The sequence below is a fragment of the Haemorhous mexicanus genome, chromosome Z (assembly GCF_027477595.1).
Source record: "Haemorhous mexicanus isolate bHaeMex1 chromosome Z, bHaeMex1.pri, whole genome shotgun sequence".
Taxonomy (NCBI): domain Eukaryota; kingdom Metazoa; phylum Chordata; class Aves; order Passeriformes; family Fringillidae; genus Haemorhous; species Haemorhous mexicanus.
The window spans coordinates 38247991-38268045 of NC_082381.1; the positions used below are offsets into that span (position 1 = coordinate 38247991).

Below are 20055 nucleotides of genomic sequence, written 5' to 3' on the forward strand. Positions count from 1 at the left end.
ACTGCAGCCCTTTTTAAAGTATAAATAAATATTTTCAGAGCTTATTAAAACTACATCTTCTAAATTTTTAAACATTTAGCTATTACAACCATCACAATTTCAAGGCAAAAAGGAGGGATGCATTAAAACCCATTACTGTGCATGTAACAATTGAGCAAGGACATGGTTTTGTAAGCAAAACACCCTTAAAAAGCCAAAAGAAAATCACACATTAACCTCCTATTTTCACATAAATTATTATAAATTTGAATCTAGGTTACCAGAAATTAATAATTTTGTGAACTCCTCTGTTTTTTTCTGTTTCAAACAAGAGATATTTTCTATAGGATTTATTCTATATACATTGTCTGTCTTTTATTTTTAAATAATTTTTAAGTATTATGTTGATGGAAATGCAAAAAGAGAGCTTAATTGAGAAAAAAACATATCTTATAATATTTAAAATATTATGCTTTAAAGAACTTACATACTGGGAAGATTAAACACAAATTCTCCATCAAGACAAGTATTTTAGAATTTCAAGCACTTTGACCAGATTTCAGGATAGCATTATATTACAGTATTATAGAAGAAAAAAACCTGTAACACAAGAGATCAGTGTCTGCCCCTCCTCTTCCCCTCACAAGAAGTTGTACCTGCAGTGAGGTCTGCCCTCAGTCTCCTCCAGGCTGAACAAACCAAGTGACCTCAGCCATTCCCCATACACTTCACCTCCAGAATCTTCACCATCTTTGTGCCCCTCCTTCAGATGCTCTCTAACAGCTCAATGTCTTTCTTATTTTGCAGCACCCAGAACTGCCACCAGCACTGGAGCTCACCTCCAGATATTTCCTCAGAGATAACTCAATATGAAGCAACCTCTTGAACTTCAAGCTAGAATTTTTGTGTCTTTTGAATGAACAACCTGCAAGACACAAAAGTGTCTTTTGTTCCTACATGGTACCTTGTTGCAGTTAGCTGCTGCAAAGTATAGTTCTGTGAACAGTAAGAAAGTTAGGCTGTTTTCTGAAAACAGACTAAAACCAGAGGTGAGTACACTAGAACTCAGCTATAGCCTTCTGTTAGCTCTCTTTTCCACCTCTGCAGACAGGGAAAAACCTACCGACTGATGCTTATGTTTGCCTCATTTCAGGTGAGAAATAAGCAACATCTATCACTCCAGAAAACAGTTTCATATGCAAATACCTTTCTGTGCACAAAAGAGAAAAGAGGAGATGTTGTGGAAAAGCTGTTCACCTGGCAGAGTGGGCATTTAGTTGTTTCTCGTTTCTGGGTTTGTTTTTTTTTTTTTCCAAACTATGCATTCTCCAAATGTTCAGATGATAGAACCTAGGAAATTCATAGAGGTCAATCTGGTTGTTGGGGTTTTTTCACGAACACAAACTGGATTGCACAACAAGACCCCATCTGCTCAACTAAGAATTAAAAGCATAAATTTATTTCATTTCTTTTAGTAGAACCACCAACTGTTAAAAGTACTCTCTGAAGTAAACTACTCTGGAGACTCAGTGGTTTCCAAACAGAATCTTAACACATGAAAAACCTTGATGATCTCTGCTGGAAGTCAGTGTGTCAAACATCTGCAAGTGACTGTGCTCTAGCAAATTACTACCACCAAAAAAAAAAAGGATAAACAATCACTACAGGAAGAAGGCTCTCTTCCAGAGAAATATTAACACATTTTTAGGCAGCTGGTCTCTGTTCTTAATCTTGGTTCAAGTTTTCTCAAAGATAAAATTTCTTCTCTAAGTAGTTGTTGCTCTACCTGTTTTCACAGATCAGTAAAAAGGGTCGCATGGTCTGGAAGTTATTTTAGAAATGATCTTCTGCACTTACTTTTTCAGTCAAAGTTCATTATAGAGAAGAGCTTTATATTTTTCCTCTTTCAGACACTTTGGCTTATCTAAGAGTATATACTCCTGTATACTCTTCATGGAAATATTTTAGGGCATACCATAAGTGTGATTAAACTTTATATTAACTTGCTCCCTACTGAAGTGTGATCATAAATATAACTTCCTAGGAATTGTTATTCATTGTGCTTTTGAGCACATTTTCTATAACATCATGGTGTGCCTTATCTCAGATGAATGCAGCTGCTTTGGTGACTCTTCAGCATTCATCTGCTCTTTAGCAGTCATTGATCAGGCATTTCTAATCAGCTGCACCGCACAGCCCACAATCTGATACAGCAATCTGAAGGCGCTATCAAAGATGCTCCCTGTTTCAGCAGCACAAGCCATGAAGAATAGCAATTATCAATAATTATAATGAGCATCAGAACTCTGGGACATTGACAACTACACTCTGGATGCAGCCACACAGCTACTTATCCATCCAGCAGCCCACTCATCAAATCCATCTCTCTCCAGTTTAGAGAGAAGGCTGTTGTGCACTTAATCATAGAATCATTGAATGGTCTGGGTTGAAAGATCATCCAGTTCCAACCTTCCTGCCATGGGCAGGGAGCCTTCCACTAGTCCAGGTTACTTAGAACTCCTGGCCTGGCCTTGAACACCTCCAGTGATGGGAGCCCACAGCCTCTCTGGGCAACCTGTTCCAGTGCCTCACAGCCGTGCTTTGAGATGAATCAATAACAACGTGAAAGACCCAGCCTCTGTCATGGTATGGAAACAATACTATAAAGAATGGTTATAAAAATATCCTCACATGATTAATGCACATGAAGGACAGGGTAAGTCAGCTCTTCTGCTGGAGAGGTGTGATTACAAGTGTCAGCATTTCAGGGGCTCATTCCTGTTCTACACGTGTATGAGGGCTTCATGAACTGGAGCCTTTGTGTCTGTGACACATCCATGGGATGCCACTGAGTTCCGTGATGTGGCATTAGCTGACCTATCATGACTGATGGGTGTCACACTTTGAAGCCAGGAGGTCTCCTTGGTCTTGATCAGGAAAAGGAGACATGTGGCTTTCTGAGAACAAGGAGTCCCAAAAAAAATTTCTTTTTGTGATCACTTCTAGCAACCTGGAGGCTTCTAGCTGCTTTTACAAATTTGCCTGTTTTGCACAATAGGCCCATTTTTTAGTGAATCTTGAACAAATCTTTTTGGAATTGCATATACCTGGATAAAGATTTCATTTTCCTAATCTGTCTATTTTCTTCTCCTCCATATTGGTTGTACACAGAATATTTGCTTCAGCGTTCCCAGACTACAGAATTAAGCATCAAATTCTAACTGATTGTGTCAGGTAATTACCCAACTCATCATATAACACCTCTTGGTATGTAGAAAAATACTGTTTCCACATCATAGAAGAGGAAGACTCATTTTGTCTGTGATCTTGTAATTCCAACAAAATTGCACATAGGTTCACCTTATATGTTACAGCGTAAATCAGTTGGAAGTCTGGCTTTCGTCTCCACAGTGACAATGTGTAATAAAGAAATTTACTGCTAAAGTTTTGCACAATAAATTATTCAGGATCTCTCCTTGATTCAGAGTTTTTGGGGAGAAAGCATTTTCGCAAATACAGGCCTTTAAAGATTAGTTCAACCTTAATGATCTTTCTATACACATTTTTTTCACAAAAATAGCTTTTTGGTTTCACAGAGTTGTCTGTGTTTCATTAACCTTTGAGAAAAATGTTAAACATGAAGAGATAAGATAACCACAGAGGTTAGTATCTTCATTAATCATAAATTTAACCTTAACATTTCAGATACAATTTCTAGCCCCTTTTAAACATTTAAGTGTCCTACTTTCAGGAAAAGTAATAACCCAGCAACTTTCAAAAACTTCAATATTTACAAGCTGAGTTTGAATGGGAGAATATATAAAAGGTTACAGAAAGAAAGGTTAAGAAACATTAAAAAATGACCATTATTAAATATTTTCCACTTCCAGAAAAACAATGTAATACTACCTCAGCGGCATTTTTCTCTTTTGTAATCAACAATATCACACCATTTTCTATTTTATACAGTGAATTTCTGAAATTCCACAGGGCAAAGCCTCCTAAAAGACAACCAAACAAAAAAAAGGAGTATCCCAGTAAGTCATATCAACATTTACCATCTCTTTAAACACTAGTTTCCCAAAAAGCCTTTAACAGATTTCTGAAAGAGAAGTTGCCCACAGACATTTAAGGCTGGGCTTGCCTTATTGCCAAGGCCTGCCCCAGACAGTGAGCTATCACCCTGTGGCTAGAGAGAAGTTCTACCATGGCCTCCAGTATCCTCCAGCAGCAGCTTGGACCACTCGGGACTTGCATTTTGTCTTGCCTTCACTTTGTCTTTGACGAAAGGTGGGGACAAGGGGTGAAAGGCTCCTTTTCAGTCCTGGCACAGGAGAGACCCTGCACAAATCCTAGCTCTCACCTGCAAAGACCAAGAGCCCTCTTTCACCCTTCCCATGTAGCCACTCCTGTATCTTTAGCGCTGTACAACAGCTTATGATTTCCTGATGTGTGCTTTTAGGGGTCTGCTGCAGCTGTGGAGTATTTGAAATGTTGGAACCTATTCCTGTTAAAAATTCACTCTGTTATTTAGAAGAGCACACGTGCCAGAAATACACTATGGCTGAAGAGTGGCATGAAAAATGCCATGCTTACTTACATGGTATAAGAGCTGTTCACACATGACATGATGGATTTCCCCACCTCATGAGGGATCTCTGCCTCTCTAAGACTAACATGCTGAAGCTTCAATATCAGAGATTAAAGAGGAAGTGGAGAGGCTGAGGACTATTAGGGATTGTGTGAAATAGACTGGTGGAAGCACACTCTTTAATCCCTGAGGGAAATGCAGCAGATGGAGACAAGGCAAGAGTCAAAGCAGCCCCAGCCCTCTTGCCATCAGGCAAAAGGAGGGGACCATAAAGATGGGGGAAATTGAAACAGATCAGTACTTGGGATGGCAGAAGAATCCCCTCTCTGCCTCCCTGGCCTTCCCAGGTGCCCTTGTGGAATAGATATGAGGCTCTGCAACTCCAGGGTCAGGCAAATGATAGTGGAGATGAAGGTCTGTCTGGGGGTTGCCCAGAGCAAGTCAGTCCCTGGGCACATCCCAGCTACAGGTATTAAGAAAGAAAGTGTAATTGTTGTGGGTGCCTCCCTTCAAAAGGGAACTGAGGGCACTGCATGCTGGCTGGACCCATCTCACAGGGGAGGCTGCTGCCTTCCCAGGGCCTGGGTAAGAGATATTTTGAAAAGGAGGGGTGGTAGGATAGCTCTTTTTACTGTGCAGAGCAGTGATGATGAGGTTGGGTGCCTGTGGGCAGGGATCAGGGGAAAGAACAACAAAGCAGCATCCCAGGGGGAGTCTGTTACAGACCACCCAGAGGGGGGCAGATGAAGTATGCCATAAAAAGGTGTTTCATGATCACCAGCCCTTGCTCTTGTGGGAGACTTTGACTTGTGGGTGTCTGCTGGACACTCGACACAGTGGAGAGGAGGCAGTCCAGGAGGTTCCTGGAGTGTGTGGAACATAACCTCCTGACACAGCTGGAGGTGAGCCTACCAGGGACAGTGACCCAGCAGTGACCCACCCACCAGACCTGCTCTTTGCAAACACAGAAGGGCTGGTGGGAGCTGGTGCAGTCAGGGGACATCTTGGGCACACTGACCATGGAACTATATAGCTTTCTTTGTGAAGTAAGAAAGGGGGGGTCAACAAAACCTCTGCCTTGGACTTCTAGAGGTGGGCTCTAACCTGCTCTGGAGACTGGTTCAGACAGGTCCTTGGGAACTTAAAATCCCTAATCGAAAGGGTGCAGGAAGGATGGGCATACTCTAAGGAGGATATTTTGAAGGTGCAGATGTGGGCCATCCCTATGTGCCAAAAGAAAAGCCAGAGTTGAATAAGAACAGTCTGCCTGAACAAGGAGCCTTCACCAGAATTTCAGGGGAAAAAGAGAGTTGAGGAACTTTGGGAGAAGGGACAGGCAGCTCAGGAAGAGTACAAAGATATTATTAGGTCATGTAGAGAGAAAATTAGAAAGGCAAAAGCTCAGCTAGAACTCTATCTGGACACTGCTGTGAAAGATAATAAAATGTGTTTTTATAAATGCATTAAGGAGCAAAAATCTCCATCCTTTTTTGGACACATGGAGGAATATTGTCATCATGATGAGGAACATGGATGAATATTGTCATCAACGACGAGGATAATGAGGTACTTAACGCCTTCATCTTTAACACTACAAACACTTATCCTCAGGACAGCCAGACCTAGAGTTGGCAGACAGGGATGGGCAGAGGAGTAGATCCCCAAAATCCAGGAGGAAGTAGTTAGTGACCTGACTTAGACACATAAGTCTGTGGGACTGGATGGCATTTACCTGAGGATACTGAGGGAGTGGGTGGAAGAGCTCCCAAAGCCACTCCCCTTCATTTATCCTCACTTTTGGCTAACTGTTACCAGGACTGGAGGCTGGCCAGAGCAATGCCCATCCACAAGAAGGGCTGAAAGGTGGATACAGGCCTGCCAGCCTAACCTCTGTGAAGGGAAAGATTGTGGCAAAAATCCTCTTGAGAATCATCATTTGTCACATGCAGGAAAACCAATGGAGCAGGCCCAGACAGTCCCAGGGGTTCAGGAAAGGCAGATCCAGCTTGACCAAGCTGACCCTCAGTGGAGAGGCCAGGTGACTTGGTTGGTGGATGAGGGAAAGGCTGTGGAAGGTGTTTACCTGTGAAGTCCACCTGGACTTCAGTAAAACATTTGATACGGAATCTCCAGGGCTTGGACAGGAGCACTCTTCCTGGGCTGAAGAGTGCCAGTTAAGGACTGGCTGGCCTGGCCCATAGAGTGGTGGTGAATGGTGCTGCATCCAGGAGGTGGCTGGTCACCGGAGATGTTCCCCAGGATTCAGTGCTGGGGCCAGTCCTGTTTAACATCTTTTCAAATGATCTGGACATAGGAATTGAGTGTATCTGCAATCAGTTTGAAGTAACTTGGGCAGGAATCTTCATCTGCTGGATGGTAGGAAGGCAGTGCAGAGGGATCTGGGCCAACAATATCAGCCGAGAGTTTGAGGTTCAATAAGGTGAAGTGTCAGGTCCTGCACTTCATCCACAGCCACCCCATGCGGTGCTACAGGCTGGGAAAGAGTGTGCTGGAAAGCTTCCCAGCAGAAAAGGACCTGGGGGTGCTGCTCAACAGTGGCTAAGCATGAGGCATCTGTGTGCCCAGGTGGCCAAGAAGATCCACAGCATCCTGGCCTGCATCAGCAACAATGTGGCCAGCAGGAGGAGGGCAGTGACTGTCCCCCTGGACTGGCACTGCTGAGGCCACGGGTCAAGGGCTACATCCAGCTCCGGGCCCTTCACTCGGAGAAGGACTTTGAGGGGCTGGAGCATGTCCAGAGCAGGGCAAAGGAGTGAGGAAGAGTCTGGAACACAAGTTTTATGTGATGTGGCTGAGGGAACTGTATTTTTTCAGCCTGGAGTAAAGGAGGCTCAGGAGTTGTAGTCAGATAGGGGTCAGTCTGTTCTTCAGGCAGTCAGTGACAGGGGAAGGAGAAGCAGCCTCAAGAGGCATTAGGTGAGATTCAGGTTGGATATTAGCAAGAACTTCCACACTGAAAGGGTTGTCAAGCACTGAAATGGTATGCCCAGTGAGGTAGTGGAATCACCATCTCTGGACTTGTTCAAGAAACAGCTGGACCTGGCACTCAGTTTAAGTTTAGTCTAGTTTAACATGATGTTTGGTCAAAGCTTAGACTTGATGATCTTGGACTTCTTTTCCAGTCTTAATGATCCTATGACTTTAAGTTTCATATTTAAAACCACTTGTGTTTTTGATGCTACATTCCTTCCAAATCCTCCTTTTACCTCTGTGTCCTAGATTGCAAAAGCAAGATGTGGCTGGGGGTCAGATTGCTATCTGTCAGAGGCAGGGCAGTTATCTTTTGTTAATTGGACCACCTGTTAAAACCAGGTGAAGCAGTTTTCTTTATCTCTTCCACAACCAATCCTCCCTCTGGGAAGATTCCTTTTGCTAAAGGGCCATTGAGTCTCACTGAATGACTGAGAAAATTACATCATGCCAAGGAGGAGTCAAGCATTCCTACCCGGATATAATCTGAGATTTGGAATACCAGAATTTTTTCCCACTGGATTCCCAGAGGAGAAGCTCTCATCTCCACTGGATTTCCAGAGGAAGATCAGGCCCATCTACACCCCAGCTGAACCTTCAGAGGAAAAGTAGACCCTTCTACGGGATCATTGCTTCAACAGAACCACATCTATCACTCTGGGAGGACTGCAGCCACCATTTAATCAGACCAACACCCTGAGCCACAGTCGTATTCTGACTCTGCCAGTGCTGTTTTGTATTACTGCCTTTTTTTTTCCCCGATAAAAAACTGTTATTCCTACTCCCATATCTTTGCCTGAGAGCCCTTTAATTTCAAAATTATAAAAATTCGGAGGGAGGAGGTTTACATTTTCCATTTCAAGAGGGCCTCCTGCCTTCCTTAGCAGACAGGACACCTTCCTTAGTCTTGAAATGACACCTATCTTTTCAAACCAAGACACTGCAGTAATGAAAATATTGTGCTTAAATGCAAAGAATGAAAGACATTACATTGAAGTTGTGAACAGTGCAATCTCTTCTTAACGGTGAAGGCCTCTCTGGAAGGGAATCCAGATGAGCTTTCAATTGTTTAAGAGTCTTTCCACCCTCCTCAGTCAATGAGGTGGTTGGATTGTCTTTGGGTCTTGTCCCTACTGGCACCTCGAAGAGATGCCTCTTGTCAACTGCATCCACACATCTTACAGCAACAGCAAAAGCATGTGAAGTCCAAATTAAAAGGAAAATAGCCTCAGTATTTCCACCTCAAGGTAAATCTCATTCCAGCCTAAATCTTACCCCCATTATTTTTTCCCTGTTGTTTGGGAAATTGTTTTTATTCTGCTACAGAAGCTGCAGTGGTACCAGAGCACATAATTTCTTTTATAACTAGAGCTTATGGTTTTCTGATTGCATCAGTAATAGATGCAAGAGGGCATTACTGTAATTTTAGGCAGAAAGAAATTAACACAGATATGTTTGAGCTGAATGCTGCATTTCAAGCCAGACAGTAAAAAAGAGCACAGCCCTGGGAAAAGCCACTTAACTCGCAAGTTTATGCTAGTAGCCAAAAGGAAAGAAAAACATACCAGTGTTCAAAGTGAAATGATACTCTCATATCCTTCTGCTCCCCTCCTCTTCAGAGTCTAAAAACATTACACTGGCCAAACTGATATACAAATATTAATATACTTCAACATGACGCGTGCTCTTTTCATTATGTACAAAATATCAGGCCAGAGCTGAGAGGGACAATACATAGGGAGCTGAAAGGTGAAACAAAATATCCTCCCCCAAATTCACTTTGCTTAATTTCCTAGGAAACACTGATTCTTAAGAGGGCTGATAGAGCCCTCAGCCCAGCTGGTGATCAACTGTCTGGATTTACAAAGAACAGTTCAGAATCTGTAAGGTTTGAGAATATCCAACGACCAGTACCAACATGAATAAAAATGTTCCCAAAGTTCTGGTATGCAAAAAAATGTGGAAAAAGTAGGTCCATTTAGGTCAAGAAGAGGACATCAACATGTCTGATGGAAGATTCACATGAAATACCTCCAACAGGCTGAGTTGCTTAGGAAGCTGAAGTGCATCTCTTCTGGTTAAATAGGTTCCCATATTCAAGTGCACAGCTGCTCACTTAATCCCATTTTTTACTGTGACTTTGCTGACTTCCACTGCATTGTGTACAAGTTCTTGGAGAAACACTAGAGAAGTTCAAAGCCATGTTCTGAACCAAAGTATCAGCTCTTTCCCACGTGTCCTAGTGACCAAGTGAAGCCAGAAAACGTTAGGAACATCTCTCTCCTAGATCCTGACACTTCTTTCTCCCAGTGTGTTATTGGAGAAGACTGCTTTGCCCAAACCAGTGCAAATAAGATTCCAATCCAAAAACCTGCTTGTTTCTGTGACTATTTCTGGATTCTGACAAATAACTTTGATTTTGCAAGTTTACCCTTTAACTCTTCAAAGTCCCCTCTGCTGAAGGAATACTTAACAGAAGGTAGACTCAACAGATTAGAGGTGTTGCTTTCTAAACAGGGCATTTGAAAGAAGCCAAAAATCAAAATTTGAGAAGGAATATTTGTGACATCTGTAACAATGCTGCCGTATTACTGAAAGAACTTTCATGTTTACTTGACATCATTTTCATGTACAGAGAAAATGATGTCAAGTAGCAGCTAATGTGGTCTCGTAATGCCTTGACAAGATTCCCTGAAATCAGACACCACACATGCCCCTAGTTAGGTACTTTGTAAGGCTTTTTTATAGTTCAAGGTTTATAAAAGCAAAAGATTAAGAACAAGAGCATGCTATGAGATGGTCGCAGCTTTAGCACACTGGCATTAAAGCACAAACATTCCCAGCTGGCATATTTAATGAAATTGATTTCCATCAATGGAAGAGAGTATCTGCTAGTTTGGAGAGAAGAGGTGAAAGAAAGACCTTGTGGCAGCATATTCAGGAATTTTCAAAGGTTTTTTTCACTTTCCATGAAAACAGTTTCCCTTTGAGAGCCTGGCATGGACAACTTCATTCATGATACTATAGAAGTCCTCATCTAGAGCCACTGCTAAGGCAAAATATCTCTGTGTAACTGAGAATAAAGTAAGGTATTTTGCAGCATTTAATAATTCACATTCCATCATGAGGGAAGACATTTGATCAGGAATTTCTTGCAAGTTTTCTTTTCCTTTTCTAGATGGTATCTACAGAATTTTATTTTGAATAGAAGCTTAGAGCAGAGATTTTCAAAGTATTCTTAAAAATTTACTAAGGAGTTCTCCAAAAATTTACAAACTTCACTGTATTCACAGTGACAATTCAGCCAATCAGACTTCACTATTAATTTACTTAATTAAAATTTTATTTGAAGTTCACTTCTAATTTTTTACCTTTTTTTTTTTTTTTTTGCCTTCCATGTTTGTGCAAGTTTCAAAGACGCACATTATCAGCTAACAGATCTGCTCAAATTTGGTATCACAACTTGAAAGATCTTAGCCTTCTGATGCCTTAGTTTATAGTGGCTTCATATAATTTTATCTCTGTTTCTGCTTTTCTGGATAAGCTATCTCGGTAGCAGGAAATTAAATACGTGTTTTCCTTGAGTAAGTCATAACAAGCCCAAGGACCAAAGAAGTCTTCATAAACTTCAGACAAAGCCTGAATTTTCAATAACTTTGACAGCTCTTTTGGTCCAGATTTGACACTTCTGGGATTTCCTCCTCTCTTTCACCTGGCTGTTCTGAGGGATGGCCACATAAGATTCTAAAGTATTAACCTCATGTTTATGGCAAGTCTTATTAAGCTATTTTGAATGTAGAAGAATGCTTTGAATACAGAAAGCAAGCAGTGTTGTTCTGGAATGAGCACACTTGAAAGTAAGTTGCTAATCAGGTGTGGATCAGTTTTGTTAACTCATGGACAGACAATCTAGTGGAACTAACTGAAGACTAATTTTATCTTTCTGGTCTCCCCTGCAGTCTGTAAAACACAGAGATGCCTACATTGCCTGCACAAATCTATTTTCATGGCTTAGATGTGTGATGCACCAGGGTTGGTTATTAACAGACCAGAGCAGTGGGATGGAGGACAGTCAAGTGTGACTGTGGACTGCAAGCATAATAAACAGGAATCTGAGGAAGCCTAAATTCCTACTTAAAAAAAAAAAAAAAGCACCTATCATCAACAGCCATCGTTTACCACAAGCATTGCATTTACATTCACAGTTCAGATTTATAGCTTCTCTGAGTTAGTGTTAATACAACTGGATAATGTATCTGTGCACAATGAATATGCAACACAACACTTCAAGAAAAGAGTAATTCAACCAGAATGTCTCTGGAGTCTTAACTCCTCAGAAAAAACAAACTGTTGAGCAGGGAAGGCAAACACCTTGAAGTGAAGGTTACAAATGAACCATTTTGGATCCATCAGATAGAGTGCCAGTACTAATGAAGAACAGAAAAAATAAATTTGCCACTCTTTTGCTTGTATTTTGAATGATGGCACAAAGCACTGACCAGCAGTAGGAAAGAAGTGTTTCACTTTGACCTATCTTCACCTTCCTCTCGGTATTACAGGTTGTTACAGAGTACCTTATATTTCTAAAAGCTACAAGGTATAAAACTTTTGAGACAGGTAGATATGGTGGTGGATCATCTTTCAGGGATATTTAATTTTTATTAGAGAATATTGTCTTTCATAAGTGCTGGAAAATAGCACTCTTTTATCAGGGCTTTTAATAGCAGAAGTTTTTAACAGCTGTAGAAGCTGTTAACATTCAAGTAAACACTTGAAACTAAGAACATCCTTGCACTCAAAGCAGCAGAAATACCAGTGCTGTACTAATGAAGTGCCCTACTGCATATAAGAGAATAATTTAGTAAGAATTGCTTCAAAAGAAAGTTCAGCTCTTCAAGTTTCTGTAAAGTATGCAGTGTTTATAATCAATACTCTTCCAGAACTTGTAATGACTTCACTTACAGTATTACAAGGTCACTAAAAATGTCATATTGATCTAAACTCACTTATGTACTGGAATCATATTATAAAATACATAAAATAAGAAATCAAGCTTTACGAACTCTGTTTTTTAAAGTGACCTTATAAATACTGCAAAGGATATTGTTTTCCTTCTTCCCCATTATGTCTGACAGAAAGTTGGTTGAAAAAAGAGTAATTACAAGATGAGACAGTAATCCATCTAACTTCATTACATGAAGTTAGAAAACCTCTTAATCCACTGAAGTTGCCCACATTGTTTTGAAAATACCTGAAAGTTTGCATTGCTTCCTTAATTTTTGGCATAGTTACTAAAACCGTGGGCAACAATTCCAGCTTTTCAGATTGGAACTGCACTTCACCCCAAGAGCAGCCTTTCCAAGACTATGACAGTGTGCTACCTCATTCCACCAAAAGACCAATCTCTCCCCCAGCTTTTAAGCTGTTTGGCACAGATGACCACTGATGTGCTAGCACATCTGCTGGCCCAAACCACCAGCCATCACAACAGTAGTTTACCAGAAGGTGCCTCTACAGTGAAAGTTTAATTAGGAAAGTGTCAGCATGAAAAAAGCTGCACTTCATTATGAAATGTATACACTGAAATGCTGAGGTCCAAATGCCACAACTGGGCAAACAAAGCCCAACGTTAAAACACGTGCGCAGGCACAGCTGGATCAGCAGTGTTGATATGGTTGAAATTGTGCTGCCCCAGGCTATTATTTTATCCAAGATGAAGCATGTCTCAAATTGTATTCATTTCTCAAACAGTTATAGATAAAAAAACAGAGATACTGTCTCTAGTCATGAAATAGATCTATAATTCTATTGATAGTAAGTCCTAATTAGTGGCTGCTTTTTAACGCTTAACTAAGTCCCCACCTTTATACATTTAGTCACCTTCATGCAGGACCAGTACAAAGGGTGTTTAACATGACTCAGGCCTTCTCAGCAGTACTGGTAAGAGTACCCCAGACTTCTCAGCACTTGATGACCTCTGGGTGCTGGAGAAAACAAAGAATGCACACTACATACAACCCCAGTGGACAGCCAGCCACTTTAAAAATCCATATTTTGCTTTCATGCCGGGAAAACACTCTCTTGCCAGAGGAAGGCTTTCCTAGATGTAGGTGGGAAGGTCACCTGTCACGACTGATCTTGTTGCATGTATCTTTTGCAGAAGAGGCCACACAAACCTTGAGCATGTTTTGCAGTAACTAAGACCTCCCATAAGTGCCCCAGCTAACACTACAGTTCCCTCACAGGTATTTACAGATGCTCCTGGAACTCCTATTATTTAAATACAAGAGGAACTAGTCCTCCACAAATGGCATGAGGCAGCTTCACAATTTTTTCTTTACCTTTATAAAACTTTACCATAGTAAGAAAAGTAACTACCTATGTATAACATGTTCACCTACATATAATCAAATTTATATTTTTCAGCACTGACAGTTCCTCTGTCCTTATAACTGCTAATTTTTAGTGTTCCTCGACTGCTGCCTTCTCTGCAGCTAAATTAGTTTTGATTTTAAACTGAAGACATTTACATAAACATATTTTGTCCTCATTTTCATATAGCAAAATACTTTAACAATGGTTAGTTACGCTGTACTCAAACTGGTCCAAGTTGAGAACTAAAAGCTACCCACCTGTGAAAGGTGAACATATAAATGTCCCTGCTGGAGTGCAAACTCCACATATAGCTCCTCATTTGCTGCCAAGTAGAGTGTCTTGCATCCTCTCCAGCCATCCAAGCACATAGCTATATAAAAAGCTACCAGCACCCAACTATTTCCCCAATTAGTCAGTTTATTAACTATGACTGACATCTTGGCTATTATCTATGTGTGCTGTTCACAGACCCTACTACCCATGTAATCTCAATTCCACAACACTGTACTGTGATTCTCAACAACACAGGCTACGCAGTTTTGTATAAAATATCTCACAGTAGAGATGAAAAAGGTGAAAGAAAGCACTAAAAAATAAAAGCCACACTGCACAAGCCACTTTTGGAATTGTGTTCTCACTGATGGTAGTTCACTCTCATTCAACTGAGTGAAGCAAATGAATTAAGATGTGATTGAAGCAAATGAATTAAGATGTGTATGTACCTCAAAAGAGCAGAAGAAAGTTGACTAGCTTTTAAAGATTTACTTGAAGTACTGGGAAGGGAAGAAACCCCAGCAAAATACATCCAATTAATGAAACCTAGGAATTAATGCAGTAATGAAACAATAAATGGACATAATGATAAAGAGTAAATCCTCTTCTCTTCCTGTCCTTCACAAAATCATAGAAAGACTAGGGTTGGAACCTGACGATGGTGAACTGTCACTTGCCAGGAAAAACAGCCCTAGTACAAAGACGTCCTGAGGCAGGGCAGGGGATCAAGGTGAGCAAAGCCAATTTCTAGAGCTGAGGAAACTGCATTTGGCTGAGCCAACAGAGATGGAGTAGCAACTAATTTGTACACAACTCTCTATTCCTTCCAGGCTACCTTTCCTTGCTTTCACCCTCCATAAGTTGCGTCTTAAGTTTGTCCAGGAGTGCCTTGTTCATACGTGCAGGCTGCCTGCATCCTTGTCTGATTTCCCTTGCAAGGAGACAAGCCTTGAACATCATCCAGCTCTCTTGGGGCCCCCTTCACTCCAGGGCTCTATCCCCTGGTACTCTTTGTATCAAGAAGAGGCTGAAGTCTGCTCTTCTGAACTCCAGGGTAGTGAGGTTGCTGTGCAACCTCCTTGCTGCCCTAAGGATCTCAAACTCCACCATTTCACAGACACTGTAGCCCAGAAGATCCCTGAGCTTCACATTCCCCAACAGCCCCTCCTTGTCAGAACAAAATCCACCATAGCACCTCTTCTCCTTGGCTCATCTATCCAACCTGCAGAGGAAGTTATCACCAAAGAATTCAGGAAGCTCCTAGTGCAAGAGGCTTATGCCTCTCTGCATTTTCCCCTCAACAGACACTTGTGTGTTTGAAGTTCCCCATGAAAATCAGGGTTTGTGAAGGCAAGGCCACTCCTGTCTTTCTGGAAAGCGTCTCAGCTGCCTGGTCTTCCTGGTCAGACAATCTGTAGCAGACCCTCACTATAAAGACACCTTGCCCCTTTTGTGCCTTTAATCCGGACCCATTAACTCTCCTCATCCATGCTCAGGTGAGGCTCCGTGATCTCCAGCTGGTTATTGACACTGAGGCAACACCACCTCCTCATCTCCCTTGCCTGACCTTCCTAAGGAGCCCACACCTTTCCATTTGAGTCACAGGAGCCAGCCTGCATTTCCAGTGACTGTAGTCCTGCAGGCCTGCACATATCTTTAATTCCTCCTCTTTACTTCCCCGGCTGTGTGTGTGTTAGCATAGAGGCATCTGAGTTGGGTCCCTACGAAGCTTTCCAGCTGGAGTGCCTGGAATTCCCTGATGTTGTAATTCAAGTGCTCTCCTGCTGACCCTCTCCAGGCACTAGGCACCTCTTGTGGACTGGAAGAGCATGTCACCCCACACCTTCTCACCATTAAATCTGATTATATCCCCTCTTCCCCCAAGGTGCTATCAAGTTTAATGCCCTACCAAGAAGCTCCATGAGTCCTTGACAAAGGCATTCCTTCCCCTTTTAGAAAGGTGAATCCCATCTGAATTCACCATGTCCAGGACCATGGAGGCCAACCCATTACACAAAAGAAACCAAAATTGTGGCAGTATGCCACCAGCCCCAGAGTAAGGTATTAAGACCGGGTCCATCTGTTTTTTTCAATGTCACTACCTGCACCTAACAAAAGTAGAGATAAAAATAACCTGGGTCCCAGGACCTTGAAGGTGAAGGCTCTTTTGACAGGCTGTGGCTTTGTCACCATGCACATGGAGGACCAACAAGAGTATGAGTCTGATGGCTGAAGCAGGCTAGGAAGTTTCCTGGTGACATCCGTAATTCACATCCCAGGGAGGCAGACTTTTCTGTTGGAGCAGGACCTTTGTCCTAATTATCCACTCATTTTCCTGCCACATCCAGAGCCTCATACCCACTGCACAGAGGCACCTGGGAGGGTGAGGTGGACAAGAATGGCTTTTGTCTGTTGTGCCAAGCAAGGACTTGCCTCCTTTCACACCCTCCTTCTGATCTACTGCCTTCAGCCTGGGGGGAGGTTACACAATGCTCTTGAAAATGGATTTCTTTTTGGTCTCTGCTCTTGTTTCAGGAAGGCCAGAGCACAGTTCAACTGGTGCACCTCCACCTTGGAGTTCCTGATACTTCTTAATCTTTCTATCTTATCTCTTGGAAAACACTCTAGGGCATTCACTTAGTTACACTACATAGCAGCTGCTAGACAGAAAGCAAATTAATTTTTACTGAATGCATTTAATGACACTGATTTATTATTTCAGCCTAAGTACTGAGTGGTTAATGCAAAACTAAAATGAAAAGATTCTACACTTAATTCTAAGGTAACAGAACTGGTGCCCAGCCTCACTGTCTCACCTCCTTGTTGGTAACCAGGATCCTAACTTAAACTACAAGTAGCTCAAGAGCTCTGCAGAAACCTTTCAATGAGATTGCTTACTCATTATCACAGTGGAAAATATGGTAAAAGACCAGCTTATGAGACTGTTTTCCCTTCAACTTTGTTTATTGATGTACTGAACATGAAAAAGTACAAAGAATCCAAACACAAAAGAAAACATGTACAACCTCTTAAATACCCAACAGAATATATTCTCTATTCCAACAAATGTGAATTAAGTCATACTATACAACTTCAAATAAATACCAGCCTTATATTTTACTAAGTGCTCTGATAAACACTGTAAAGTGAAGCCCAATTTACATGCCTTCTCATCAATGCCGTTAGTTGCTACAGTAGTATAGGAAAGAAGCATGTAGCTACTATTTCTCCCACATTGGAAAGTTTGTAATTTCTATACTATATACAACTTTTAATGCAGAGGATTAGCTTTAACAATCTAAATGCATCTAAGAATGAAGAAGTACTCAGGAAGCCAATTGATTTTTGAATAGCATTGAGTGGGTCAGCATGAAAACTTGCTTATTCACTTTAGCACGCGCTTCACAGTATATGTACTGTACTATACTGAAAATTTTATAACTACAATTTAAAAGAATAAGAACCAAAAACAACTGCAAAGATAGTGTACAACTATGTTATGCATAGAACATTGCTTTTCTAAGGGGAAGCATATGAGCATCTCAGTTTATACAAAAAGCAGGACGTAACTACATAGTTGTCAGTGCATCCTGGTGAAGGCATCAAACCCTCAGCTTTTTTTTAAAAATTTAATTATAAGCTAGATGCTAATCAGAAAATATTCTGTATTTGTTTTTCTTAAATTTCTTCAATACATGGTAAAGACTTTTTCTATTTCCCCAAATAGTGATTTAAGCATCATACAAAGTTAAACTTCAATAGCATACAGGTATTTATGGTTTTCTTATGAAAAATGTAAGGAAATTTGCTCAAAACATATGTTTATACTTGTTTTTTTTTTTTTACCACAAACATATTTATAAACAAAAATGTTGCATCACCATAAACAGCTGAAGCTAGACTATCTACAGACAAAAATAGCAACAGATCTGATGCACTGTAAATTCAAGTCCTCAGGACAAAAAAAAAAAAAGAAGAGAACAGAAAAGAAGAAGCAGACCTCAAGTAACAATGTTAATGCCATTTACAAAGAAAAAACTTATACAAAAACATTCAAAATTGAACATCACTTGGCATGTAACTTTTAAAAAAACTATAATCAAAATTAGCTGAAAGGTTCATAACTTAAGTTCTTATTTACATTACACAAAGCTCAGGTGTTAGCCTTGAACATAACTTTCAAAATACCTCCTAATATATCCAACTCAGGCCACTTCGGCTGATTTGCTACTGCACAAATCATGCTTGATGTCTTTTCTTAAGACAAAACAATTCTTCAAACAATAGCGAGTACATCACTAAACACCTTGAGCTCTATCTGAAGGGAATTCTTTAGGAAGAACAGATTTTTTTTTTCCCCCATATCTCAGTGTTTTAAGTTTTCTGCTTGCTCTTATATTCTTTTTTTTAAATTTTCATTTGCTTCAAAATCACAAATTAAAGTGAGCCACCTATCACTTAATAACCAGGATGATCAATGACTCCACTGATGATTACAAAAAATGAAACCAACAGTGCATCCCATTGACTTTACTTCTTAATACAAAGGTCTCAAAAGTAGTTCTACATCATAAATCTTTCTAAATTTTTTCCCAACAACTGCAAATTTCCTGGTAAGTTTTAAAAGCTCACTAGGTGTCATATGAAGAGATTTCTCAAAGTATTCAAGTCAAAATATTTGTTCCAGGACCAGTAAAAAGTTTCTCCAAATTTTTTATTTTTTTTATAAAAATAGATGCTTCTTTAAACCCACATCAAAGAGGCTCTTATCTCTTTGGCAAGGTACTGCTTTACGAAAAGTTCTCCAGTATTCTTACAATAAGCTTTTATAATGTGTTCCCACTCCCCAACCCAAATGAAGATGATGAAATAAATACTGCTTATAACTTTATAAATAAAATGTAAACTTCAGATAATTCTCTTGAACAACAAAACAATAATGCATTACAACGTAAATTAAACACAAAGCAAATCAAAAAATGACAAAAAAAATATAGTATTACACAAAGCCTCGATATTTACTCATAGATTAAAGGCAGTCATGTAGAAAGAAAAAAAAAACTTCTTCCCTTAGCTGAAACATTTTAAAAGGTCCACCTTCTTCAAAGAAGGCAATAGAATATGCATTGTGACAGGTAAAAACCCTGTACCTCTTGTCAATACTCAAACACAAAAGATAGTTAAGAAGTTCTAATTCAAATATTAGCAATAAAAAAATCTCACATATTCTTAGGATGCTAAGTAGTCATTTTATCCCCATTTCCACACTGGCATACAACAAAGGCATTTACTAATGCATAAAGCTTCTTGTAAATTGCCTTTGTTGTATAGTTTTCACGTATTAATGCACTGAGAATAACTTGTTAGGCTTTGTGCGTTTTGTTTGTTTTGAAGGAGACCTGCAATACTCTGTCACCAAGGCGGTATCCGTTCAGGCTGGCTATTGCCATAGCTGCCTCGTCGTAGTTTGTCATAGTCACAAATCCAAAACCTTTGCACTTGTTGGTGTTAAAGTCACGGATGACCTTCACATTGGTCACTGCTCCGAAGGGTCCAAACATTTGCCAGAGGATACTCTCATCAGCATCAGGGGCCAAGTTGTACACAAAAATGCACCACCCAGTTCCTGCATGTCCAGGGATATTAATTCCGGCCAAACTGGTCATTCCATCAATGGTCATTGGAGGAAACCTACTAAAGAATGAGGGAAAGCAAAACAGAATCATCACAAAGCTGTTCGCACAAAACTCCAGCAAAGAAGTGTCAAAATAAAAGAAGGGAATGATACAGAGCTTTTCACAGAATGAACATGTTGCTCAGACTAGAAAGGTAAGATCAAAAATATT

General features: G+C 40.5%; 1 protein-coding gene across 2 annotated transcripts in view; it reads right to left on the bottom strand.

Annotated features, from left to right (window-relative positions):
• Window positions 1–17154: 17154 nt before the first annotated feature.
• The window catches only part of ELAVL2 (ELAV like RNA binding protein 2), a 47067-nt gene continuing 44166 nt past the window's right edge, over window positions 17155–20055 (bottom strand). For both annotated transcript variants that reach the window (XM_059836623.1, XM_059836622.1), the window contains one exon: window positions 17155–19903. In XM_059836623.1, the coding sequence (XP_059692606.1) occupies window positions 19573–19903 (331 nt within the window). In that variant the 3' untranslated portion in view covers window positions 17155–19572. The remainder of the gene's footprint in view (window positions 19904–20055) is intronic.